This window comes from Bison bison, unplaced genomic scaffold (assembly GCF_000754665.1).
Source record: "Bison bison bison isolate TAMUID 2011002044 unplaced genomic scaffold, Bison_UMD1.0 scf7180017864064, whole genome shotgun sequence".
Classification (NCBI taxonomy): Eukaryota; Metazoa; Chordata; class Mammalia; order Artiodactyla; family Bovidae; genus Bison; species Bison bison.
This window is the reverse complement of record NW_011494636.1, coordinates 433,902-461,149: the sequence shown is the minus strand read 5'-3', so window position 1 is coordinate 461,149 and position 27,248 is coordinate 433,902. Positions and strand designations below refer to the sequence as shown.

General features: G+C 36.2%; 1 protein-coding gene across 12 annotated transcripts in view; it reads right to left on the bottom strand.

The window, feature by feature from the left end:
- Window positions 1-27,248, bottom strand: part of CEP170 (centrosomal protein 170kDa) — a 131,101-nt gene that overhangs the window by 7,136 nt on the left and 96,717 nt on the right. For 7 of the 12 annotated variants that reach the window (XM_010836664.1, XM_010836667.1, XM_010836658.1 and 4 more), the window contains 5 exons: window positions 24,194-26,029; window positions 16,453-16,687; window positions 7,175-7,352; window positions 5,007-5,177; window positions 1,087-1,175 (listed from right to left, as the gene is read on the bottom strand). In XM_010836664.1, coding sequence (XP_010834966.1) covers window positions 1,087-1,175; window positions 5,007-5,177; window positions 7,175-7,352; window positions 16,453-16,687; window positions 24,194-26,029 — 2,509 coding nt within the window. The remainder of the gene's footprint in view (window positions 1-1,086; window positions 1,176-5,006; window positions 5,178-7,174; window positions 7,353-16,452; window positions 16,688-24,193; window positions 26,030-27,248) is intronic. The other 5 variants (XM_010836659.1, XM_010836662.1, XM_010836668.1 and 2 more) reach the window with 2 other exon arrangements.

The following is a 27,248-nucleotide window of genomic DNA, read 5'->3' as shown; positions in this document are numbered from 1 at the left end:
CACGTACTGTCTTGTACCACAGTTACCTGTATATATACTGTCCTTTGCCAACCAGATTATAAGACCTTAACAGTAGACAGCATGTTTTATCTTTCTTATTGTCTTCCACAGAGCCTGCCACAGTGCTTTACACACAGCAAAACTCAACACTCAAACTGAAAGCAACAAATTAACATTAAGAAAATATTTATTCTTTTATACTTTCTAAATTCTGTCGAATTTCTGAGACAACAAAATCAACCAATCAACTAACCATCAATGTGTTCAATGGTCACAGTTTTAATTAAATGTCTAAGCTACAAAATTTTTTTTTTCTAGAGGAAACTAGGGATGAGTTAATTCAGTGCAGACTGAGAAAGATACTCTGTGGTAAGAAATTATCAATAGAAGAGAATGGTATAAGGCAGGAACTCTATGAAGATCTACTGAATGAATAAATGAGACTGGATGAGGGCTTAGTTACTGGGGAAAAAAGGCATGTATTTCAGCAGGTAGGATGAAATAATATTGAATTCCCATTTATAGGTAAGGAGGCCTCAAGCTTTTCCTATTGCTAGGTCACATGACCAATGAGGAGACTTACATGGTGTCTTTATGGATAATACTGTGTATTAAACAAACCAATCCCCCAAACCAATGAAATGGATATAATTTGATAATTAAATCCCAGGCCAAGTGCTATTATCAGCCACATTGGGTTTTTCCCTCCTTAATTTTATGTTTTCCTAAGTGGTATGTGTATATCCTGAGAGAGAGGCAAGATAATCAGGGAAATTGTAATAAAATATTAAAACTCTTTATATATATACACACATATGTATATTTTTTAAAGATACGCATTTAATGTATTAACTTCCTATGGCTTTTTTATGATAAAGTCCAAACTCCTTAAACAAGTTCTGCCCAAACTGGTCCTTCCTTCTCTCTCCAATGTCATTTCTCATTATCCTCTAGCCTGCTCACTTCACCAACTTTTTGACTAATGCTATGTAAAATTTAGGTATATAGGTCATCCTTCAAAATTCACTAGAAAGGAAAGTAACCTGCTTTTATAGAAGCAAGGATGTCCGAGTAATGACACAGTACCTGATCTTTCCAGCTGTTTTATCTATAGACTGTCTTATCTTCTTAGAGAACTGAAAGACGGACGAGAGCAACAGATTATCTCCCATGACCTGAAACATGGAAAGGGAAGAACAGACATTAAAATACTACCACTGTATCCGATAACCACCAAGAATGGTCACAACTCATTACGTTTCAGGGCATTTCATATTTATGCTGATTTTAATAAAACTCGATAAAGGATATAATTAAGAGTACTGTGTAACTACACTGAGAACGAGAAATAAAAATTAAGAAAGGAATTCTTTTTTGTTAAGTAACTTGTCACATTTCCATATTATTTTCATCATATAACTTTCAAAAGACAACCCATGTTATCTAATTTTTAATTACTATCATGATCCTGTCTCTCATGCTTCCAATTCAAATTATCATCTGGGAGAATGTAAGTAACTTAGAACAATAAATTTGTTATCTATTCTTTCAGCAAATAAGATGAACAAAGAGATCAAGAAGATTACAATCCTTGTTCTCCACAGTGGGACAGATAAAGTTTTTTAAATGTATTCAAAATAGTAATTTTTTTTTTTTTAATGTGGACCATTTTTTAAAATAGTCTTTATTGAATTTGTTAAGACTACTGCTTCTGTTTTATGCTTTGGTTTTCTGGCCATGAGGCATGTGGGATCCTAGCTCCCCAACCACACTCCCCCTTGCATTGGAAGGTGAAGTCTTAACCACTAGAGCACTAGAGAAGTTCCCCAGAATAAGTTTTTATGTTTGGGGTTGTTATCATTCCAGCTGAACTTTATGGGCAAAAGCAAGGGTTGGCAAACTTCTGTAAAGGGCAAGAGAGTGAAGACTGGGGCCAATGTGGTCTGTTACAACTACTCACCTCTCACTATAGCAAGAGAGGCTATATTATAGCAAAAGGAGCTGCAGCTAATAAAACTCTATTTACAAAATCAGGTGGGAGGCTGAATTTAGCCTGCATCCTAAGACTAGATATGGGTTCCAAAATCAGTTCCATGCATTGTCAGTATCGGTGGTGAAAGTAAAGTCCAATGAGATAAAGAACAAAACCCCATAGGAATTTGGAATGTTAGGTCCATGAATCAAGGTAAATTGGACATGGTTAAGCAGGAGATGGGAAGAGTGAATATCTAAATCTTAGCAATCAGTGAACTAAAATGGATGAGAATGGGCATATTTAGTTCAGATGATCATTAAATCTACTACTGTGGGCAAGAATCCCTTAGAAGAAATGGAGTAGCCCTCAAAGTCACCAAGAGTCTGAAATGCAGTATTTGGGTGCAATCTCAAGAATGACAGAATAATCTCAGTTCATTTCCAAGGCAAACCATTCAGCATCACAGTAATACAAGTCTACGCCCCAACCACTAATGCTAAAGAAGCTGAAGTTGAACAGTTCTAAGAAGACCTAAAAGATCTTCTAGAACTAATGTCCTTTTCATCATAGCTGACTGGTATGCAAAAGTAGGAAGTTAAGAGATCTGGAATATAGGCGAGTTTGGCCTTGGAGTACAAAATGAAGCAGGGCAAAAGTCAACAGAGTTTTGTCAAAAGAACACAATGGTCACAGCAAACACCCTCTTCCAACAACACAAGAGATGTCTCTACAAAAGGACATCATCAAATGGTCAGTACTGAAAATGGACACATTATATTCTTTGCAGCAAATGATGGAGAAGCTCTATACAGTCAGCAAAAACAAGACTTGGAACTGACTGTGGCTCAGATCATAAACTCCTTACTGCAAAATTCAGGCTTAAATTAAAGAAACTAGGGAAAACCATTAGGCCATTCAGGTATTACCTAAACCAAATCTCTTATGATTACACAGTGGAGATGACAAATAGATTCAAGGGATTAGATTTGGTAAATAGAGTACCTGAAGAACTATCTACCAGATGGAGGTTAGTAACACTGTACAGGAGGTGGTAACCAAAACCATCACAAAGAAAAAGAAATACAAGGCAAAGTGGTTGTCTGAGGAGGTTTTACAAATAGCAGAGCAAAGAGAAGGCTGCACACCAATGAACTGATGCTTTCAAACTGTGGTGCTCAAGAAGACTCTTGAGAATCTCTTGGATTGCAATGAGATCAACCCAGCCAATCCTAAAGAAGATCAACCCTGAATACCCATTGGAAGGACTGATGCTGAAGCTGAAGCTCCAATACTTTGGCCACCTGATGCAAAGAGCTGACTCACTGGAAAAGACCCTAATGATAGGAAAGACTGAGGGCAGGAGAAGAAGGGGGCAACAGAGGATGAGATGGTTAGATGGCTTTATCAACTCAATAGACGTGAGGTGAGCAAACTCCAGGAGAGAGTGAAGGACAGGGAGGCCAGGCGTGCTGCAGTCCATGGGGTTGCAAAGAGTCTGACACAACTGAGCAACAACAGAAAGAAACAGATGACTAATATAATCTGCCTCTAGTCACGTGTTTTTTCCCATCTCCCTGTCTCCCTCTACTCAAGGTAAACAATATTCTGAATCCCATTCATCATTCCCTTGGTTTTCTTTTTATATAATTTGCTAGATCTATTTCTGTCCTAAGTATATAACGTTATTTGTGACAAAACACATTTTATCCGATCTTCTGAGAATAATTTTCATTTAATGTTCTATTGCTAAAATTCATCCACATTGTGGCATACTGTAGTTCATTTGTTTTGATCCCTCCACTGATTTTTCAATTTGTGCACATACCTGTTTATACATTCATTTTCCCTCAGATACAAACACTTAAAGACTGTTCCCAAGTTTTGTTACTGCCCACAGTGCTACTATGAATATCCTCTTCCATGACTTGCTGTCAATGAGAAAGGGTATACACGAGCAGCAAAACTGCTACATAATGGGCTACATTTATGTTCAATTTTAGGAAATAATATCAAACTGTTTGCCAAAGTGACTCCACCAATTTAACCTTACTAGCAACAATAAGAAAGCCTATGTATTCACATCTTCTCCTATATTTAATGTTTTAAAACTTTTTAATTTGTTGCCAACTGAATGAATATAAAATAATCTCACTGTAGCCTTGAAAACTATTTCTCTGAATACTCATGAAGCTGAACATCTCTTCATAGGCCTTGGGTATTTTCAGTGAAATGCTGCACATGTTTTTTGCAGATTTTTCTTTTGGGCTGTTTTGCTTTTTTAAACTGATTGTAGGAGCTCTGATATATTCTGTATTCTAATCTCTTGTTGCCTGTATGTTTCACATAGTCCTTTAATACACTCAAACTTATCAATCTTTTATTTATAAGTCAAGACTTTTTGTGTCTTTTAAGAAATCATTCCCTGCTGCAGTGCTGAAAGACATGTACCTGTATTATACTACAAACTTTGAAGTTTTGCTTTTGCCCTTTAGGAACTAAATTCATTTAGAGTTAATGATTTGTAATTGATGTGATGCCAGGATGAAATTCTATTCTACTTGTAAGGACAAGCACTTTTTTCCCAGCCCTATATACTGAACAAAACCATATAAAATTGTCCTTGTTTTACAAATGTAGTCTTTACAGGACCTGAAGTAAGGCTCCAAAAATAATCCAAAGCCCACCAATCCTCTACCATTCCCAAACCTTCCCTGTTTATCTTAAGAGGCTTGTAAGTATTAAACAAGGGAATTCTCAGGTGGTGTGAACGGTAAAGACTCTCCAATGCAGGAGACACAGGTTCAATCCTTGGGTCGGGAAGATCCCCCAGAGAAGGAAATGCAAAGTCACTCCAGTATTCTCAACAGGTAAACCCTATGGACAGAGGAGCCCGGCAGGCTACATACAGTCCATCACACTGCAAAGAGACACGACTGGGCACACACACATATATGGAACAGTTCTCCTCCTCTTTTTCTGACCAATGGAGCATGCATCCTCTGCCATTTGTTGAAGTTTATAGTTTACTCACTTCATCTCTGCTCCAGGTTCTCCGCCTTGTAATTGTTAAGTGATCAGGAGGCTCTGCTGGTTGAGGTCTTGGGTCACTAGACCGACAGTTGTTTCCTTCTGGTGTTTTAGAATGAACTAATGGAGGGATCTTTCGGAAGTTGAGGCTTTCATCAAAAACACGATCAACTAACTAACAGGACAAAAGCAAATCCTCATGAGCAAAGAGTAATTTGGAAAAACACAGATACTGGCATTACAGTTTTTATAGTTAGAAGTTATTCCATTCTCAGGTAGTAACAGAAGCATGAGATCTTCAATAAACCAATTACTCTTTCTTTTTATAAGCACTTCAAAGGTGTCCATTTTATAAAACAGATGTTCATCTACATAGATTTTATTTTCAAAATCCAAAATATATATAATAACTATGTTAAATTTGATTCTTCCGTGGATAAAGTTTCCCCCAACGGAAAACACAGATGGTAACTAGAAAAAGCTGAGCCATGTAGATGGACAAGGCGTTCATTTTACTCACATTGCCTTACCAGTGTAAAATAATGTTTCTTTTCCTTTTAGTTTCCTATCTTGTTTTTTCCTTTTTTTCTCCCCAAATCCAAGTGCCAAATTTCTTCACAGATACATAAATTACAAATTATAATTAAGTTTACAAAAGAAAAAAAAAATTTTAATCCACAAAGTATTTTTACCTTAGATAAACTTTTAGCGGTAATGCTACAGAAATGACATATTCCGGTACAAGTGACATACTGCCATCTGCAGTGCAAATTATGTACGTATAGTACAAAGTAACTCAGGTTTACTGAAGAAGGAATAAACTCTAATACAGTAATAAGAAACGAAGCCAAAAAGAAAAAATGGAATTCTACTTAATGAAATGTTTGAAAAATTTTACTGAGTCTGAGTGAATGTACAATCATGTTAGGTATAATTTAGTTAGACAGCTGAGAAAATAATATCTTCATCATTCAAAATGTACCAGGAAGAATTGTGTATGTCTTGCCACCAAGAAGATCCTTTTGTTTTTCACCAATAAGGATGAATTTTATACACATTTACAATTGATCAGTGTGGCAACAAAACTACACAGACTGATGAAACATTATTTACCAAATTAGAGAACACATAAAGGGGAAAAAAAACAATGAAATTATGACCATTAAAGAATAAAATTATAAATGTGACAAAAAGCAACTGAAGAAAATTTTCGTAGAAGAGTTTACCAGAATTAAATGTGTCAAAAAGGCTAGCCATTTTTGGCTACTATTGAGAACATTATTTTATAAAATTAAGGAAATGAAATAAATCATCATTAGGGGTTGGCACATTTTTGCTGTAACGGGCCAAATGATAAATATTTTAGGCTGTGCAGTCTTACAATGTCTGTTCAACTACTCAATTCTGACATTATAGCATAAAACAGAGGATAATTAAACAAATCAGTGTGGCTTTGTCCTAATAAAACTGTAACTCATTCTTTCAAAATGTCTGTCTTTTTTTGGTATCTCTGCACCAAATCAAGAAACCAAACATGGCCAGAATACCATTATTTTTATATTATATTTTAAAGTTAACTTCTGGAGCCATCTGTGTTTGTGGTGTCCCCTGGAGGGGGAGAGCAGGAGACTCTGGTTTGGGGCAATAGTCTGTATATGCTAACTTACACTGCACAGTTCACAAGAATGTTTTAAAACTGAATACATATATTTGAGTGAGTGTGTATATGTATGTATATTTCAATTTTTGAAGAATCTTTGTACATATATATATATATGTATGTATATATTCATCAAAAGAATTATTTTAAGTAGTAAAAACTATAGACTTTGTCTTGCTACTAGAGATAATTTCTAGTGAAGAACCTATGTAAGATTTACAGAAACTTTATATAATGATTTATTATTTATACAATTATTTACCAAATTTGGATGTGCTTTCTAGGTACCATTTATTTTTGTATTTTACAAAGTGTTTATTTTAAATAATTTTACAGCTTCATGCTAATAGTAGACCAAATGTTAGCCTTTACTAGTTTTGGTATAAGAAAAGAAATTTGTTAAAGCAAAGTTGGCAAATGCAGAGCTTCATGCAAATAGGGAGGATGGATGTAACCAAAAAAAAAAACTAAGCAAAAAGCTAAAAGCAAAAGAAATAAAGAAAAGAAAGAACCTTATGCATCTCTCCATGAAGATCTCCTACCTCTTCTCTAGTGTCTATGGCAGAGCCGGGGGTGGTGGCAGCAGTGCTTACTGTGGTACTAGGGGCAGTGCCCGAGGAGGTCACTGAATCTATCTCTCCTGCTACATCGTTGATTTCCCGAGCAATGAGAGCGAGATCTTGGCTGATCCTGGCGATAATTTTAGAAAAGAAGTTTAATTCTTTCACACAACAGGTCTACAAACAATCATTTCAATAGAATCAGTTTTATAAGTTGTATATTTAAAGATTTGTCCTCAAAACTCCAGAGTTTCTACACGTGCCATTAACTATTTTGATATTGGAAGAATTAAAATGTTAATTCCGATATGAATCAAACTAAACCACACATAATTTATAAGTTGTCACTTTCAAATAGAGGTGTTAAATGCCTGAAGTAGTGATATGTATCTTTTAAAAACACACTGTTAATGGTAATTACTAGCATTAATATATTATAGTAGTTCTTAAATTTGGGCTCGGTAAACAATTCAAAGGCCTGTGAACTTGAATGAGAAAAGCAATTAAAGCTTTATTTTCACTAACCTAAATGAAACTAGCATGTCTTTCAATTACAAAGATAAGCAACAAACAACAGTGGCATTAGCAGTACCGGTGATTTCTGTCAGCAGAACTAATCACGTTATAGTTCCTATGAGTATATCAAAACATTTAGTCACCACTACTTCAAAACCAGTCCATCCTAAAGGAGATCAGTGCTGGGTGTTCATTGGAAGGACTGATGCTAACGCTCAAACTCCAGTACTTTGGCCACCTCATGCGAAGAGCTGACTCACTGGAAAAGACTCTGATGTTGGGAGGGACTGGGGGCAGGAGAAGGGGACGACAGAGGATGAGATGGCTGGATGGCATCACTGACTCGATGGACGTGAGTCTGAGTGAACTCCAGGAGTTGGTGATGGACAGGGAGGCCTGGCGTGCTGCGATACATGGGGTTGCAAAGAGTTGGACATGACTGAGCAACTGAACTGACTGACTTCAAAACTACTTCATTATACCCACAGCAATAACATTATACTTACTATGTTAATGAAGAATCATATACTAACTACTATATCATTTTAAAAATATTTTAAAAACTGTATTTCAATATAATTGTTTCTAATGTTTATACATTTCTGAGAGGAGCTCCCTAAGCTTCTCCAGATGGCCCAAGTGGTGTATAGTACCAAAGAAGTGAGGAGCTCTGACACAGCATAGCATTTTATGCTATCTACCATACTTTATAGTACATCACATGTCATTTGAGGGTCACAAGGTAGAAGTAGAACTTATCTAACTGATTACGAAGAAAGATGCATTTTAAGACAAAATTATTGGCTTGCTCATGACCACCAACTTAAAAGTAGCTGAGACAGGGCCAGATTCCATGTTTTGAGTTCATGTCCCTAAAGTCATTTATTTGTATTTTCAGCCACATGGACTGAAGAACTAAGTAACTGTTATCAGAGATAACTGAACATTTGCTAAGTTATGCAGCCACTACACAGGATCTCAATTTGGTTACTTCCACAGTAACCAAAAGCTTTGGAATGACAGAATATTTGTAAAGTACCTGTATAGGCTTTCCAACTCTAAAATCCAAAGCGCAAAGTAACTTTTTAACTTATGCAAAATGTGAGCTTGAAAGGCTTTCAAGGAATGGAGTAACTGCATAGAAACTTAACCACAGATTTAAAAAGAGAAGCTAACTTGAAGCTTGTGGACCAACAGAAGCAATCTACAGTCAATTTCTTTTTATTTACCAGTAAATACTTAATGATCTGGTCACTGTGCTAGGTCCTAAGGGCTGCAATGGTGAAGAAGCAGAAACTATGACAACATTGTTAATAGGCTATTTCAGTTCACTCACTCAGTCACGTCCGACTCTGTAACCCAGTGCACTGCAACACGCCAGGGTTCCCCGTCCATCATCAACTCCCACAGTTTACTCAAACTCACGTCCATCAGGTTGGTGATGCCATCCAACCATCTCATCCTCTGTCATCCCCTTCTCTTCCCACCTTCAATCTTTCCCAGCATCAGTGTCTTTTCCAATGAGTCAGTTCTTTGTATCAGGTGGCCAAAGTATTTGAGTTTCAGTTTCAGCATCAGTCCTTGCAATGAATATTCAGAACTAATTTCCTTTAGGATTGACTGCTTGGAACTCCTTTCAGTCCAAGGGACTCTCAAGAGTCTTCTCCAACACCACAGCTCAAAAGCATCAATTCTTTGGTGCTCAGCTTTCTTTATAGTTCAACTCTCACATTCATACATGACTACTGGAAAAACCACAACTTTGACTAGACAGACCTTTGTTGGCAAAGTAATGTCTCTGCTTTTTAACATGCTGTCTAGGTTGGTAATAGCTTTCCTTCCAAGGAGCAAACCTTTTAATTTCATGGCTGGGGGTCACTATCTGCAGTGATTTTGGAGCCTAAGAAAATGAAGTCTCTCACTGCTTCCATTTTTTCCCCATCTATTTGCCATGAAGTGATGGGACTGGATGACCCCGATCATCATTTTCTGAATGTTGAGTTTTAAGCCAACTTTTTTACTCTCCTCTTTCACTTTCATCAAGAGTCTCTTTAGTTCCTCTTCACTTTCTGCCATAAGGGTTGGGTCATCTACATATCTGAGGTTATTGATATTTCTCCTGGCAATCCTGATTCCAACTTGGGCTTCATCCAGCCTGGCATTTTGCATGATGTACTCTGCATATAAGTTAAAGAAGCAGGGTGACAATATACAGCCTTGATGTACTCCTTTGACGATTTGGAACCAGTCTGTTGTTCCATGCCCAGTCCTAACTGTTGCTTCTTGACCTGCATACAGATTTCTCAGCAGGCAGGTCAGTGGTTTGCATTCCCATCTCTTAAAGAATTTTCCACAGTTTGTTGTGATCCATACAGTCAAAGACTTTGGCATAATCAAACAAGCAGAAGTAGAGGTTTTTCTGGAACTCTCTTGCTTTTTCTATGATTCAATGATGTTGGAAATTTGATCTCTGGTTCCTCTGCCTTTTCTAAATCCAGTTTAAACATCTGTAAGTTCATGATTCACATACTGTTGAAGCCTGGCTTGGAGAATTTTGAGCATTACTTTGCTAGTGTGTGAGATGAGTGCAACTGGGCGGTAGTTTGAACATTCTTTGGCATGGCCTTTCTTTGGGATTGGAATGAAAACGGACCTTTCAGTCCTGTGGCCACTGTTGAGTCTTCCAAATTTGCTGGCATATTGAGTGCAGCACTTTCACAGCATCATCTTTCAGGATTTGAAGTAGCTCAGCTGGAATCCCATCGCCTCCACTAGCTTTGTTTCCTAAGGTCCACTTGACTTTGCATTCAGGTCTCCTCTGACAACCATTTTGCTTTTTTGCATTTCTTTTCCATGGGGATGGTCTTGATCACTGCCTCCTGCACAATGTCACAAACCTCTGTCCATAGTTCTTCAGCCATTCTGTCTGTCAGATCTAATCCCTTGAATTTATTTGTCAGTTTCACTGTATAATCATAAGGGATTTGATTTAGGTCATACCTGAATGGTCTAATGGTTTCCCCTACTTTCTTCAATTTAAGTCTGAACTTGGCAATAAGGAGTTCATGATCTGAGCCACAGTCAGCTCCTGGTCTTGTTTTTGCTGACTGTATACAGCTTCTCCATCTTTGGCTGCAAATAATACAATCAATCTGATTTTGGTGTTGACCATCCGGTGATGTCCATGTGTAGAGTCTTCTCTTGTGTTGCTGGAAGAAGGTGTTTGCTATGACCAGTGCGTTCTCTTGGCAAAACTCTGGTAGCCTTTGACCTGCTTTGTTTTGTACTCCAAGGCCAAATTTGCCTGTTACTCCAGGTATCTCTTGACTTCCTACTTTTGTAATGTTTCATTACATTGCTTTACATATTATAAGGACTTACTTGGTTGCTCAGGGGTAAAGAATCCACCTTCAATGATGGAGACATGCATTAAATCCCTGGGTAGGGAAGATTAGGGCATGGCAACCCACTCCAGTATTCTTGCTTGGAAAATCCCATGGACAGAGAAGCCTGGCAGGCTACAGACCATAGTGTGTATGGACAGCCTTCAGTTGTGTCTGCCAAGAGTCAGACATGACTGAAAAAACTAAGCGTGCATATATTACAAGGAAATCCTTATCACTTAATTCTGGCCACTAAATTAAATTGGCTCTTACCAAAAATATAAAAAAACTTGTAATAAAATGTATTAAACTTACAATTTGTTTTTTTGCCATTAAGATTACCATGTATTTGTAATTTTAATCACAAATATTGAGCCTTGAAAAATATAAACCATCACTGTATTTTAAAATATTAAAAAATATACTTATGTGAAGAAGGCTGAGCACCGAAGAATTGATGCTTTTCAACTGTAGTGTTGGAGAAGACTCTTGAGAGTCCCTTGGACTGCAAGGAGATCCAACCAGTCCATTCTGAAGGAGATCAGCCCTGGGATTTCTTTGGAAGGAATGATGCTAAAGCTGAAACTCCAGTACTTTGGCCACCTCATGCAAAGAGTTGACTCATTGCAAAAGACTCTGATGCTGGGAGGGACTGGGGGCTTGAGGAGAAGGGGACGACAGAGGATGAGATGGCTGGATGGCATCACTGACTCGATGGACGTGAGTCTGAGTGAACTCTGGGAGTTGGTGATGGACAGGGAGGCCTGGCGTGCTATGATTCACGGGGTCGCAAAGAGTTGGATGCGACTGATCTGATCTCTGAATAAAAATAATATATGTAAAAGATTCAGTAATAAAACCTCTTTCCTCTTGACCCGGAAGTGTCAGATGACAACTTTGGGGTCATTCAAATCAGGGAATAAGACTCATTAGGTAGGTGTTTTATGACACATTTATTTAATAATCATTTCAATATTAAAAATAGACTACTTATATATCAGAATTATTATTCTTAGGAAAAAAGAACATTGTAAAACAATGTTTGAAATGAAAATCTGAATGAAACTTTGGTTGAGATTCTTAGGTTTCCCATATTTTAGCATTACTTGGCCAACAAAGGTCCGTCTAGCCAAGGCTATACTTTTTCCAGTGGTCATGTATGGATGTGAGAGTTGGACTATAAAGAAAGCTGACTGTCGAAGAATTGATGCTTTTGAACTGTGGTGTTGGAGAAGACTCTTCAGAGTCCCTTGGACTGCAAGGAGATCCAATCAGTCCATCCTAAAGGAGATCAGTCCTGGGTGTTCATTGGAAGGATTGATGTTGAAGCTGAAACTCCAATACTTTGGCCACCTGATGCGAAGAGCTGACTCATTGGAAAAGACCCTGATGCTAGGAAAGATTGAGGGCAGGAGGAGAAGGGGACGACAGAGGATGAGATGGTTGGATGGCATCACCGACTCAATGGACACGAGTCTGGGTAAAATCTGGGAGTTGGTGATGGACAGGGAGGCCTGGTGTGCTGCGCTTCATTGGGTTGCAAAGAGTCGGACACGACTGAGCGACTGAACTGAACTGAACTGAAGAATACAACATTGATTCTGAAACTCCAATTATATCTGGAGTCTCATAAATTTAATATTATCAAATATACAGAAAACTGAATGCTCACAATTATGTTATAAATACAATCATGTTTGAGTATATACACACACCACTGTTTTCTCTGCACTCCATTTAAATATAACTAACATTTGATAGCTTACTATATGTCAAGCCCTAGGTTATGCACATGCCTTGGTTTGCCAACTCTTTCAAGCTGACACTATTGTCATGTCCATTTTACACATGAAACTAGTGCATAGTTACTTACTTGTCTAGGGTCTTACAGACCACATGGCAGAGTTGGGTCTGAATTGAGAAGGTCTGATCCCAGAGTCCATGATTTTGATCATATCAGGTTATCCCTCAGAGTTCAATAATATTCTCAGTTCACTCACCACTTCCTGGCAATCTATGATCACAGCTTCAACTATTTTCTTTTTGTCTGACTTCCAAAACGATGATTCTAGCTCTCATGAGCTTCCTATGCTGCAGAGCTATACTCTTTCACACGTCTGTTCCAAAAGTACCTGCCGATACCTGAGTCAGCATGCCTAAAACAGAGCTTATCTTTCTTTTTGTCTTTTGTTTCTGAAGACATCCATTTCTGAGTCACCTTTACGGGTCACTCGTGCTAAAAACTACATTCTGCTCATAGGAGTTCTTAACAATATTCATTTGAACAAGCATGGAGTTATTCTGGCAATCATCAAACACTGCCAAATATTACACGTCCATATCTCCACTTATACCGTCACTAACACTATCTTAACTTAGGCCTTCAATGCCTTGCACATTAACTTCTAGAACAGATTACTAGTTAATCTCTAGGTTCTCTGCTCTCTCAAACAATTCTACAAATTGCTCTTAAGAGTAACCTTCTTTTAATATAGATCTTATCATCCTTTTCAAAAATCTTAAACATAAGTCATATATATAAAATAATATGTACTCTTCTTGGCTGGCATTCAACGTCTCCTATTATTTAGCTGGCTTAGGATTATCTTCAATTTGGTCATCCATTAACTATACACCTTTATATCTTAGACTCGGACAAACTTCACCCATCCCTTTTTTTTCCACGCTATTTCTTTTCTCTTTTCAACCTCCAGTAAATTCCTGTTGTAGACACCCTTTTACAAATAATTAATTAATTAATTAGGCTGTGTCAGGCCTTAGTTACAGCAAGCAGGTTCTTCCAGTTGCAGTGTTGGGATCTAGTTCCCTGACGAAGGATCAAACCCAGGCCCCCTGCATTGGAAGCATGGAGTCCTAGCCACTGGACTACTAGGGAAGTTCAAACTTCACCCTTTCTATAACCTCTTCACCACTCTGCCCGATATCAGCTCATATCAGAACACCTTTGCTTCTTACCTCTGACTCCGAACTCTCTGAGGACACTCATGTCTAAGTCATCTTTACACTTCACTCATGCTAAATACTACGTTCTACTCATACAAGTTGCTTAAGAATTCTTTGTCGAGTGGATGGGAATTACATGTGGATGGGGATTATACAATACATGAAAAAAACTTATGCAAACATTAATTTGATCCAAAACAAAACTGCAGAGGCGTAAAGGTGCTGGCTTAGTAATATAGCTCTAAAATCTAAGCAAAAAGAGTACGACAAAGCATAAAACATTTTGTAATCAATTAAAATCACTATTGTGCTTTTCAAATTTCTTAAGTGAAAGTGGTAGCCAACTTACAGAAATAAAACATGTACTTCTCACATTCTATTTAGTTTAGTTATTTGAAAATAAATTTATGCACATTAAGAAAACGTCAGTATTCTATAGAACATTAAACATCAACATTAACTTTCTTTCCTCCTGTACTTCCTATCCTCCCCTCTTACTTTTTTTAATATCTTAATAAACAAAAATAAAAATACTCTCTCTTCCTGTGAGATGTATGAGTGGAAAATATACCTTGAAAAATTAAATCCCAACAGCAAATTTTATTAACATAATGCTACTAACAAACTGGAGGAAAAAGGCATAGAATCATTAGGTATTAAATAGGCTAGCCTTAGAGTACTACTACAGATAATAAAATATATACAGACAAGGGTAATAAAATACACATACTAACAAAATAAAACCAAGTGAAAATATAACAGACAGTTCTTAGTCACTTTCCCCTTTGTATCATAATTTTTTTCTGTTTAGGGACAGGGAAGTGGGTTTGGCCCAGAAGAAGGTGTTCAGTCTTCTAGTTTAGGATAGAGAGCTTAAGAGGCAAAGCCTCCTAAGAAAAAGCAGAACACTCTAGTTCCCTCGTGTACCCCTTGTGTTCATGTGGTGAGACTTCTCCATGGGGAGGAAAAAAAAATGAGACAAGAGCAAGGCCTGTTGTTGCCAGCTGTGCCCACAAGAAAAAAAATGTAGTATCAAGACTGTCTCATTGCAGGAGTTTTGTGGGCCCATAATAATGCATGGAGTGGCTTCCCAGGCGACGCTAGTGGTAAAGAATCTGTCCGCCAATGCAGGACACATAAGAGATGCAGGTTTGATCCCTAGGTCGGGAAGGTCCCCTGGAGGAGGGGATGGCAATGCCCTCCAGTAATTTTGCCTGGAGAATCCCATGGACAGAGGAGCCTGGTGGGCTACAGTCCATGGGGTTGCACAGAGTCAGACATGACTGAAGTGACTTAGCACAATGCACAGTAATGCATGGATCCCAAAGCACATACATGCCCATACTCTAATCAGAACTGGCTTACAATGCTTCAACAATTATTGTCATTTACATGGCCAAAAAGTAATGTTTAAGCAACACAATGAGATTAGAAGGGCATGTTCTGCAAGAACTAAAAGCAACCACAAGTGAATAGTCATTGAACAACAACAACAAAAAAAACAATAAACTAATGATCTAAGAAAAAAAAGAAACAATTCACAGAAGTCCACAGAATAAAGAAAAAAAGATAAACATCATAAAATCATCATAAAAAATTTTAAAGGAATTTATGAATTATTATATATAATTTCTTTAATAAATGTTGTCAAGTATAAGAAAATTAGGACCTCAAGCTAAAAGCAGAAATAATTTTAGCATGTACACAGTGAAAATGTTTAGGAAACATGTGGCATACTGCAGTAAAATTTAATAACTTACAAATTTACCAAAAAACCCTAACTACTGTAACATATATTTGAATAGAGCCTCTATTTAATGGTCAAGTGCAATGTTAGGGGTTAAAAATCACATCTGCAGCAAGAATTTTACTTTTAATTATGTAATCTTGTTTATTATAAACATATTTAATATTCAAAATAATATTCTCATTTAATTATTAAAGGATTGTACTAACTCAATCTAATGAACTCATAAAAGTGCAAGTAATAATCTGCCTACTCTAACTCTCCCCAGAGAACGTTAGCAACATCTCTAACAAGTACACCTCTTTGGAAGGTAAAAAAATAAAAATTCTCAATTATGTAGAGCTGATACTGACCACCTTTCAAAATTATATTAATTCATCAGCGTTTCTACTGGAAATAAGAAAGGGGAGTTTACCAAAATAAATTCTTTATTATGTAAGTAGCACTTGCATTAAAAAAAAAAAAAAAAGGGTAATGAGTAATACTATCAACAAAACTAAAGTTCTTACTTCTCTGTGGATTTCATTTCTTGGTACAAACAAAGTAAAAGCTAATCTTATTATCAAGTTGAAACAGTAACAAATAATTTCAACTCTTAGAGATCACGGATTAAAACCAACCTGGCTATTTCTTCTCGATGGGCAGTCCAATCTCGGATGTAGTCTTCCTGCTCTTTTATCCGGTGTTTGAATGAAGAACTAGTAGGCATTGCTGACCCAGAGCTCTGCAATCGAGTCGTTTTCAGGGCTGGAGAAGTACGTAGACGGGTATGTTTAGGGGAATTACGGTTTGATCCAAATTCATCTTCTGAGGTGGAAGCATAATCAGTAGGAAAGCGCCTCCATCTTGAATTTACTAAATTAGTTTAATTATTAAAAAAAGAATTATTATGTTATCTTTTAAAAGAGAGAAAATAAAAATCATGATTTCAAAAACACCATGAGACCACACACAGCACAATTTTCAAAAACTGACATACACATAGTTTACAAAACCATTAAGTCTACTGCTCCTTAAAGATAGAAACATCATACTTTGGTGAATTAAAAACAATGAAGAATTAAGAACAATAGAGAGATCACATTTTCTGTAGCATGGTGAGTAAACAAACATTCAGATGAAAAACTGACTAATGACAAACAACTAAGCAAGCTCTATTCATAAATGTTTAACTCAGGTACTATTTAATTGCAAATATTTCTCATTTATGGATTTTTTTTTTTTAATGACAGCAACAACAACAACAAAAATAAAATAAGGGAAAAGATTTCCTCATGCCACATGGACTTTTCAACATGGAGATGGTAAAAACCCTCTTTTCCCAACAAACAAATATGCATAATTCCTGCTGTGGAAATTATGCCTTTATGGCAGAAAAAAAAAACATTACCTCTGTCATTCAACATCCTGTTATGCTATGATTGGAAAAAATCTTTTTACACGGTAAAAACACAACAAAGCATCTTCAATACAACTCTGCTGCTTTGACATTGAAAGCATACAGGTGAAAATAGACAATGGCAATAAAACCTACAAGGAGTGAAAACCTACAAAGGTATTCTCACAACCATTAACATTTACGGCACAGGAGATACTGACAATAGTCACATTAAAGAAAGTGGTAATCACTTTCTTATTTAAGGTTAGTAAAGATTTAAAAAATGGTTTTGCAGACACATTTGAAAATCAGAAGACAAATTAATGCAGACAGATCACTACTACTGCTAATATAATAATTAAACATGCAAATAAAGTATGAAGCATAAAGAGGTTAAAAAATAGGGAAAAAATGGCTTATCTATGGAAAATTTCACAAGGGCAGGAATTATGCCTGCTTAACCACTAACAGGTTCCTAGCATTTAGCAGTGTCTGGCTAACAAATGTTTAATAAATATGTTTGAATAAATGAATTAATTCCTAGATACTGACCATTTCCTTTCCTCAAAATAGGAAAATCTAGTAAAAAAGCATGAGATGTTTTTGGTGGCTAAACCTTAGCTTCTGTTATAAGTTCCAACTGCTGTTAATATTAAGAGCTTTCTTTATCTTTCTCTTTTATAAAACAGAAGCTGACTCTAGGCTGTGTACATTGGTGAAGTCTAGAATTCCCTTATCCTACTCCACTTGAATTTTATGCCTTTCTTGTCTTTCTTTTCTTTCATAAACTTCACTTCTGCGTAAGGTTCTGTAACGCTGAGTTGGCATTCAAAAAAGATTGATAAACATTGTTCCCAGAACTGCTTTAAGAACAGAGAAATCTGTCATCAGGACTATATCATAAATCAGTGCCTACCCATTTGTCTGGATTTAAACTCTTCTTTGAGAGAATGAAAATAGGCCAAAATTTCATGGCTTTCTGTAAAAGTGTACATAAACACATATCTGGAACTCCAGGTAATTAATCAGTTTTTTTTGAAGGGATTATTAAAAATAATTTCTGATTTTAACATTAGAAGATAATTTATTAACACAAATAATACTTTTACCATGGTGGAAATTTACTAGTTTCTAGACATTTGAACTGACCCTAAGACTTGAAAACAGCTTTAGGAAAAATTAAGGAACAAGAGTAAATAAGTTTTGTTTTTTTTCTTAAAGAAACACAGCAAGGCAATTAGATATATAGCAAACAAATCTGTACCTTTTAATAAAGGTATTTCATTAAATGCTAAATGTTTTTTTTTTTATTTTGTTACCCTAGAATATTATTCATAAAAGGAAATCTGTAAATAAAAAAGATCTTTTGTTAGATTAAATTTCCTGATTTTTGACTTGAAAACTATGTAACCATACCTATAACTGAAAATTGGAGAGGAGACAAAATCAGTAACAAAGAGTTTTAATAAACTGCAGAAGGTATGAAAACAGGTATTACAGAACTCAGGTTGTTAATATGGAGGTAATTTAGAGAGAATGGCATCAATAACTGGTAGACTCCTTGAGTGGCAGAGCACATGAAAGCAGAATGAGAAAGTGAGAAACAAGGGCTAAATGTCAGGTGACATAAGTTACCAGGTGACTGTATATTAGCTGAGCCCCGTTAGAATTTAAATTGTGCAATCGAACTCTCCAGGTCAGAAAATCATTACCTTTTGGAGAAAAGAATAAAAGAAAAACTTCTTTTTCAAATGAAATTCATAAACTTTCCAATAAGTCTATCCAGAATCCAGCAAAAATGCTGAAGTTTCTAAGAATAACTTTTAAAAGAGGAGAAGCAATATGGGAGCCAGGTGGGAGGTACAAATTATCGGGTGTAAGATGAGCTCAAGGATGGGGGAGACAGCCAGTATTTTGGAATAACTATAAAAAGTAAGCTTTAAAACTGCATAAAAAATGAAAAAAATAATATAAGGAAGGAGAGAAGGAAAATATAAAATAGATAGGTCATAGCATAAAATAAAAATATGATTAGTAAGTCTTCAAATAACTAAAGGTTATCTCTACCAATGGAAAGTATATCATACATGGTGTGCTATGAAGCAAAGCTTAAGTTAATCTCTGAATGAAAAATGAGACATGATGACTACTGGTGAAAGGGACTGTGAATGGGAGTTAAAGCCAGGACCTCTAACCTATTATTTGTCGAAGAAGTTCTCTCAATACCTTTGCTTTCTTAATCTTTGCTTCCAAACTATAGCAGCAATATATTTTATCTGAAGAAAAATCCCTATAATCTAACTAGCTTTTGTAGACGAAACTTCAAGTAAAAATGTTTTTAACTTTCCCCAGTGCCTACTTATTTCATAGAATTTTAGAATAAAATGACTTTGGACATGAGCTAGTTTAAATTCTTCAATCTATACATAAAAATTGGGCCCAGAAAGGTCCTGTGACTTGCTTAAATCAAAGTTTAAGCCAGATCTACTGACACTCAGAGTGCAAAACTCATTCCAAGTGCTTTAAAATTAGATAAATATTTTATTTTAAAAAATTTCAAGTTAGACTAATTAAAAAAAAAAAGACATCCTAGAATTCTCATAGAATGATTGTTTTATGATTTTTACAGGGCTGAAAAAATTTTTACTTTCTTCTTGAATTTTACCCTGCTTAGATAAAATTATTTAGAGAATCAAATGTAACTATTAACTAGTAGTAACAAATGTAACTATCTCAAATATTTAGAGAATATAAATGTAACTTTATATTATTAGGCTCATTTGATATACTGGTACTAATAAGGCATTTCAGATAAATGCTTAAATTGAAAATCTGTGTTGAAGGTATCTAAAATGCCAATCTCTAAGAAGCTTCTTGGGTTGATGAAGTGCTGGACAGCACATATAGTAATATGAGAAAAAGTAAGATGGGCTTATTTTGTAGCTAACCTGAAAATTATTCCAGTTATGTTAGTTAGAAGTCTGCTCATTTTAGCTATAAAATTATACAACACTCCCTCTTGTGGAAGTAATAAACTACTACATTCATCAAGAAAATATACTATTCATGATGTCTAAATACTTTAAAAGGGGAAAAAGAGTTATTAGGATCATTTATCTGTGAGTGCTTTGATTTCTTTTACTCTTAATCAAAACTTTGCTGACATCAAAACACATCATTATCTACAGATGTAACAAATAAATTTCAGAAGACAAACACTACATTTTTATACCTAGATAAAAAATGGCAACCCACTCCAGTATTCTTGCCTGGAGAATCCCAGGGACAGGGAAGCCTGGTGGGCTGCCATCTATGGGGTCACAGAGAGTCGGACACGACTGAAGTGACTTAGCAAAAATACTTTTGTGGGAAATTAAGCCACAAACATGTTTAATATGTCTGAGCAAGTAACAATAAGATCATGGTGTTCTGTATTGGTCTTTGACTTGGGAAGAAATAACTCAACCCATGCATGTCCAAGAGTTAACATCATCATCTATAAATTTTGAGGATTAGAATCAAAATGGGAAAGCAAAAAGTCTAAAAAAATTTTAAGGACATTAACATGATTTTTGAAAATTTTAGAATGTATACTTAAAACATAATGAAAACCAACTGCCTTACTTTGATAATTCAGGGTGAAAGTGAAAATCAGTCACACAGTTGTGTTCGACTATTTGCAATCCCATGGACTGTAGCCTGCCCAACTCCTCTGTCCATGAAATTCTCCAGTCAAGAATACTGGAGTGGGTTGCCATTTCCTTCTCCAGTGGATCTTCCTGATTGAGGGATCAATACAGGTCTCCTGTACTGCAGGCAGATTCTTTACCTACTGAGCCATTGGGGAAGCCTTACTTTGGTAATTCAGGGTACTTAGTTTTAAATATATCTTATTAAATATATTAAATAAATCTGGATATTCAATATAACTTCATATTGAAGGATCATTGAAAAAAATTTTGAAGGGTTGGTGAGGGCGGGGGGTGGACTAAACTCCTAAAAGCATATTACATCAGAATTAAAGAAGCATAGAAGAAATCTTACTCTTAATTTTGCCAAATACAAGATTTCCATTCTATTTTTATCATAGTCATTTCTTGGAAAAGCTTTTTCGTAACATAGGCTAAAATATATAATTTGAAGCTTTACAGAATTATTTTTATGTATTATAGTTTGGATAATTTCACAGGTTCTAGGGTCAGGCATTTTTAAGATTTTTAAAAGTTTATAGTGTGCTTAGCAACGCTGACAAGGATGGTTTCACATTCTTTTAAATATTTCAAAAGCTAAGAATTTTTATTTCCTTTCTCCATTTAAGATTTATAATTATATTAAGTAGAAATGTTGTAATTACTATTTACCACATGTAACTATTTTAGTATGTTACCACTGACTGAAAGATCCAGGTCATTGTCCTAGATAGGATATAAAACTGGAAAACAGGCATCTTAAAAGAATCTGAATATATAATCCTGGACCACAATGTGGCTTTAGGCTCAAAAGGTGGGCAAGAGAACATGAACTTGGTAAAACATCATAATTAAAAGATTATAGTGAATAATACCAAAATATTTATATTGTATATTGGTTGTATATACACTCCTGATAATAATGCAATAGCCTAGCTGTCCTCTGGAAGTCTGCACGTAAGTGGAGTCTGTTTCTCAGAGCTGGACTGATTGTGGGAGGAAAAGCAATAGGCTGGGAATTAAATGCCTTGGATTCACAACCTGTTCTTGATATATCTATGTGACCAGGCAGGTTATTCCAAATCTTGGCTTTAGTTCTCTAAACTGAATAACCCTTCGAACTATTAAATTCAATGATGTTAATTATTTAATATACTGCTAGTAAGTTTGAAGAAGGCCAAAGTCACATACCTCAATCTGCCCTAGGAAATTTCATTAAGTAATTCAAGGTAGTTTTTGGACACAGAAAGATGCATGTTTATCAAGTTCTGTACTCAAAGAAGAAGAAAACAAAATACAGGCTAAAATATAGAATTTGAAGACATATTTAAAGACATCATACACATATATATAAGGACATATATATATTTTATATATATACATATATAGCATCTTATAGCTGTTTCTTAGACTTGCTAGAAATAGTCATATTTGGTTTGCATCTCAAATAAGTCCCTCTGTTAAACATTGAGAATAAAATCAGATTACTCATGTGTTAAGAGCTAGACAACTAATACAGAAGGAAGAGTTATCACGAGTTTCATGCTACATGGTAATGTACAACGTATGTTAAGACAGAAGAGCACTTAAACATTTTCATGTACTTAAATAGACTTGCGGTGAGGAAACAAGCACTGTGGCAGAAGAAACCGAATCAGAGTGCACACGGCAGAATGCAGCACAAAGGCAATGTGAACCGAAGCAGCAGAGCCACGAGAACACCAGGTAACAACAGGGGGTAAGCTAAGTCAAGTGACAGTAGTTTTAAATACTTGGCAACACACCTATTAGCCACCAACCAAAGTCTGAAGTGTAGAAACAAGGAGAACAGGGGTAATAATCGAAATGTCACCTATTCTTTCAGAATCTAGACTCTATGTTATCTATCCTCAGCTACACCCATGATGATTACCATCGCCTCACCCACAGCCCAGGAGACGGGAATGTGAATGGAGTGGAGGAGAGCAGCAGTGAAGAGAAGAGAGGGGGAACAGAAAATGAAAAAAATAACACATGCAAAGTACCACTGGTTTGGGGTTTTGTAGGCTGAATTGTGACAGGAGTAAAAATTTAAAAGAAAAGACTGCATACCAACTTTCCCTTTACTCTTCACTCAAGATTTAGGGCTCACTTAGGTAACCGACAAAAATAAATCTTTAAGTCCTTTAACAGCTGGTTTCCCCTCAACTGTCCTTTTTCAGCCACACCCACATGAGGCTGATTATGAAGTAATAAGACCATGTTTACAGGATACACACAAATATCTGTCTTGCTACTCTTTGGTCACACATGTATTCTCACTGGCTACAGCTCTGAAAATGAAGTATATACACAGACGAATATGCCAGAGGCAGTTAATTCTGGTGGGAACAAAGTAGCTCTTGTCATTATCACAATCAGTGACAGCTAATTACTACAGTTAAATGATACGATGGCACATTATGAGGTAATGCCCATAACCAGTTAAATTTCTATAGCCCAATTTTGCCCATGTGCTTAGTGACTGTCTCACGAATCCATCTTCTTCCACTGAAATAAATTAAAGGATTAGTTTCCGCCCACCCCAATCATAAATCGATTTAACTTAATAAAAATTAGACATTTCAAAATAAACAGGAAAAGAGTAAAACTCATTTTTCATTTAGTTCTGAAAGGAGTAACAAAGAGTATACTACTGTTCTTCAGATTCACAAGAACTTAGAATTATGTTAGGATATTTAAAAGTTGAACATGTTTTCAGAAACACAATATTCATTTTTATTATATAGACCAGATAATAATTCCTAATCTAATTCTGACAAACAAACCCAGATATCGCACCAACTAGACAATTAAAATTCCCAAATTGGTTCAATATACTTCAAATTTTGAATTCACTATTTTGTACCGGGACTTTAACTGGAAGTGTATATAACTTCTGACTTTTCCTCCTAGTGGCTCAGATGGTAAAGAATCTGCCTGTAATGCAGGAGACCTGGGTTTGATCCCTGGGTCAGAAAATCCCCTGGAGAAGGGAATGGCAACCCACTCCAGTATTCTTGCCTGGAGAATTCTATGGACAGAGGAGCCTGGCGGGCTACAGTCCGTGGGATCACAGAGAGTTAGACACAACTGAGCAACTGACACTTTCACTTCACTTTCAAGCTAACTAAAGTCACTTTTTAAGGAACAAAACTCTCTATAGTATAATCTTTCTGCTGAAAAATTTGGGAATCAACACTAACAGTTTTTCAAAGAAGTCCCAAAACATAAAAGAAATACACTAATACTATAAAAAGTCTGGATCCAATTTACCTGAAGGAGAGCCATGTGCTGAGGTCATACTTTTGACCTTGGAGTCGGATAGTCGAGAGATACTGTTAGCTCTAATTCTAGGAGAAAATTTATCTGAAGGTACTAATCTGGCTCCACTTCTAATGATGGCTTCTGCGGTCCGTGAAGAGGCACTACTTCTAGAGATCGTCGCTTCAGAGTCACTGCGAGCTGATAATGAGCCAAGCCTTGTTCTACGAGGCTGAGCCAACAAGTCAATCCTAGAAATGTTACGCCTTCCTGTGGGAGGTTTGGATGTCGAACTTGTTGTGGACACTTCAGAAGCAACAGATGCTTTGTCAGCATCAGCAAGTTCACTGTCCGAAGCTTCACCAAGTCGGGCTCTACGCAAGAGGGAAGTCCTGGTAGGTCGTGGCCTTGGCAGAGTGGTGGATTTACTGGATGAACCAGGTGCTCCGGGAGAAGTCTTGGATTTAGTTACTTTACTTCCTTCCAGTTTGGAATGTGCATGCTCATCAGTTGAGGTAAATGGAGTCCTTCCATGAGATTTACAAGAGTAAGTTTCCTGGTCAGATGACATAACATCAGAGATGGCCGAGTGAGGTACACTAGAGGTCTGGTCATCATCTGTTAAATCTACTGAAGGCTGCCTTATTCTTCCACTGGACTGCACAAATTTACGACCCTCTGCCCGAGAACCTGTATCTGCGGAACGACTTTTTGTTTTTTTTTCAATTTTCTCCCTAGCACCCGAAGATGATGATTTTGCAACATCTTTGGAAGGAGAACCTGTGGAACACCTATCTTTATAGAGACTAGTGAAACTCTTTCGCTTTTGGGTTGACTTTCTTTCAGTCTCTCCAGTAACCAGACTGATGGTACTAGCTGTGTCCACATCAGATTCGGGTGAAATGGAGTTGTCTCTGTTATAACTGGGAGTATCTGGGCCTTCGTCAGTTTTAGTATCTTCACGCAGTTTAGCTTCTAGAAAAGCCATTACTGCTTCTGTGTCTTTTAGAATAAGGGTTGTGTCCATACTAGAATCAGTATCCATGGAATCACTTCTTTCTCTTATTCTGCTGGCTGTTGTTAATGCTAAGGAAGGGGGTGTTGATGAAGGCTGTTTATTTATATGGGGGATAAGTTCTATGGGTATGTTGGGGCTAGGTTTTTCTATAGTGAAGCTTCCTTGTCGCACTAATGACTTGGAAGATTCCTTCTTGTCTCCTCCCTTTGAAGTCTGACTTTTCAGAATTTCCTCAGCTTTTCTTCTCTTACCTTCGTTTTGTACTGCTCTTTCTCCTTTGCCTGCAGAAAGTCCTGGAATTTTTTCTTGAGGCTGTGACTCCTGCTTAAAAGACTCCTCCCTACATCTATCTATCTGACCTGCAATGTTTTTTGAAGAAGATAATTTAGTAGGTGTCCACTGTGCCTGTTCCTTTTGTTCTTGTTGCTGGATTTTAGCTAATGTTTGCTTTACCAAAGAAGTTTCCTTATCAGTTTCACTTTTCTCCTTTCCAGAGTAAGAGCTGCCTAAGTGAAGCAGGGTTTTGCTATCTCCACCATTTTTAAGAGTCTCACCATTTACCGCCCTGTTTATTTTACTCAAGGCTCTGTCAGTGTCTTGCTTATCTTTCTGGTATACCTGGGCAGGTGCTTCTTTCTCCTGAAGCTCCGTGTCTTGCTTTTCTCCTATCTCTGACCTCTGTGCTAAAACCTTTGCTCTGGAGCTCTCAAGAGACTTTTCTTCACTTGGAAGCTGGGGAAGGGTTCGTCTCCTTCTCTCTCCCTGACTAGCCAAGGAAGCTGCTGAGCCAGTACTTCTCAGTGAAATGCCAGATTCACTGATATCTGTATCTATAAAAGAAAACAACAAATAAGGAACTTACTAGGGCAAGAAAGTGAAAATAAAACAAATGTCATATTACCTTAGATTTTGAAGTTAAGAAATGGCTTAAGTATAAAGTAAAATTTTGAAGAAATAAGCCAACATTGTGACAGTATAATTTAAAAAGAAAATGCAACACTGAGATGCACAAATAGGTACATTACTAACAGGAGTCAAGAGAGCAAATTTTATGAGATGAAAATTAGGGTCATCTTATCTTAAACCTATGGGGTCGCAAAGAGTCGGACACAACTGAGCGACTGATCTTATCTGATCTGATCTGATCTGATGGGAGAGAAGTTCACATTCTTGCTTTTGTGACTTGTCCCATCTGTGAAATTTCACTCACAAAAAATGGACTCTGCATAATATATATAGAATTGTAAAAATAATCTCTAATAAACAGTTTATTTGCTATACTTTGAATTACATAGTAAAGAATAATAATGTACCTAATTTTTAATAGCATCATTATCTACTGAAAGAATGACAAGTCTGGATTTTCTAAGTAAAACAGAAAAAGTAGAACTTTAACAATGTTTTCTAAAAGAAAAAATTCAAAGCTAATTAAAAGATTTTTAACAATTATAAGAACGGAAAAAGGTGACAGGACTTGTCATAATTTCACAAACTGAGTTATTTTTAAATTATGATCTTCTGGTATATTAAAGCCTCAAACTGAGAAGTTGATGGGAAAATATATAACTTCAACATTTCCATGTGAGAGACTTTGAGAATATTACTTAAGGAGGACTTTCCTGACTGCTAATAAATGAAATGTATTTCTGAGAAAAGGGATCTTTTTAGGGAAATATAAATTAACATATAAAGCATTTAAATCTTTTGGGTATAAGTGGAAAAAAGATACTAGATATAGCTTCTGTGGTCATCCCTTTATAATTTTAAAATTTTAGCATCTAAATTTCATAGCAATACTATGGCTATAATGTAGGAAAATACTGAATAACTTACTAATGTAACTTTAATTTAGCAAATGATCATGTTATTTGGTTATGTCTTATCTCTGCAGTATTACTTGAAGCACTAAACTTATTTAGTTACAGCTATTTTATCTTTTTGTACTTTCCTAGCATTCTCACACTGTCCTGGCTCCTAACACACACTCAATGAATATATGACAAGAACATTTTAGGATATAAGTAGATTTACCAGTTTATCTAAGTAAGC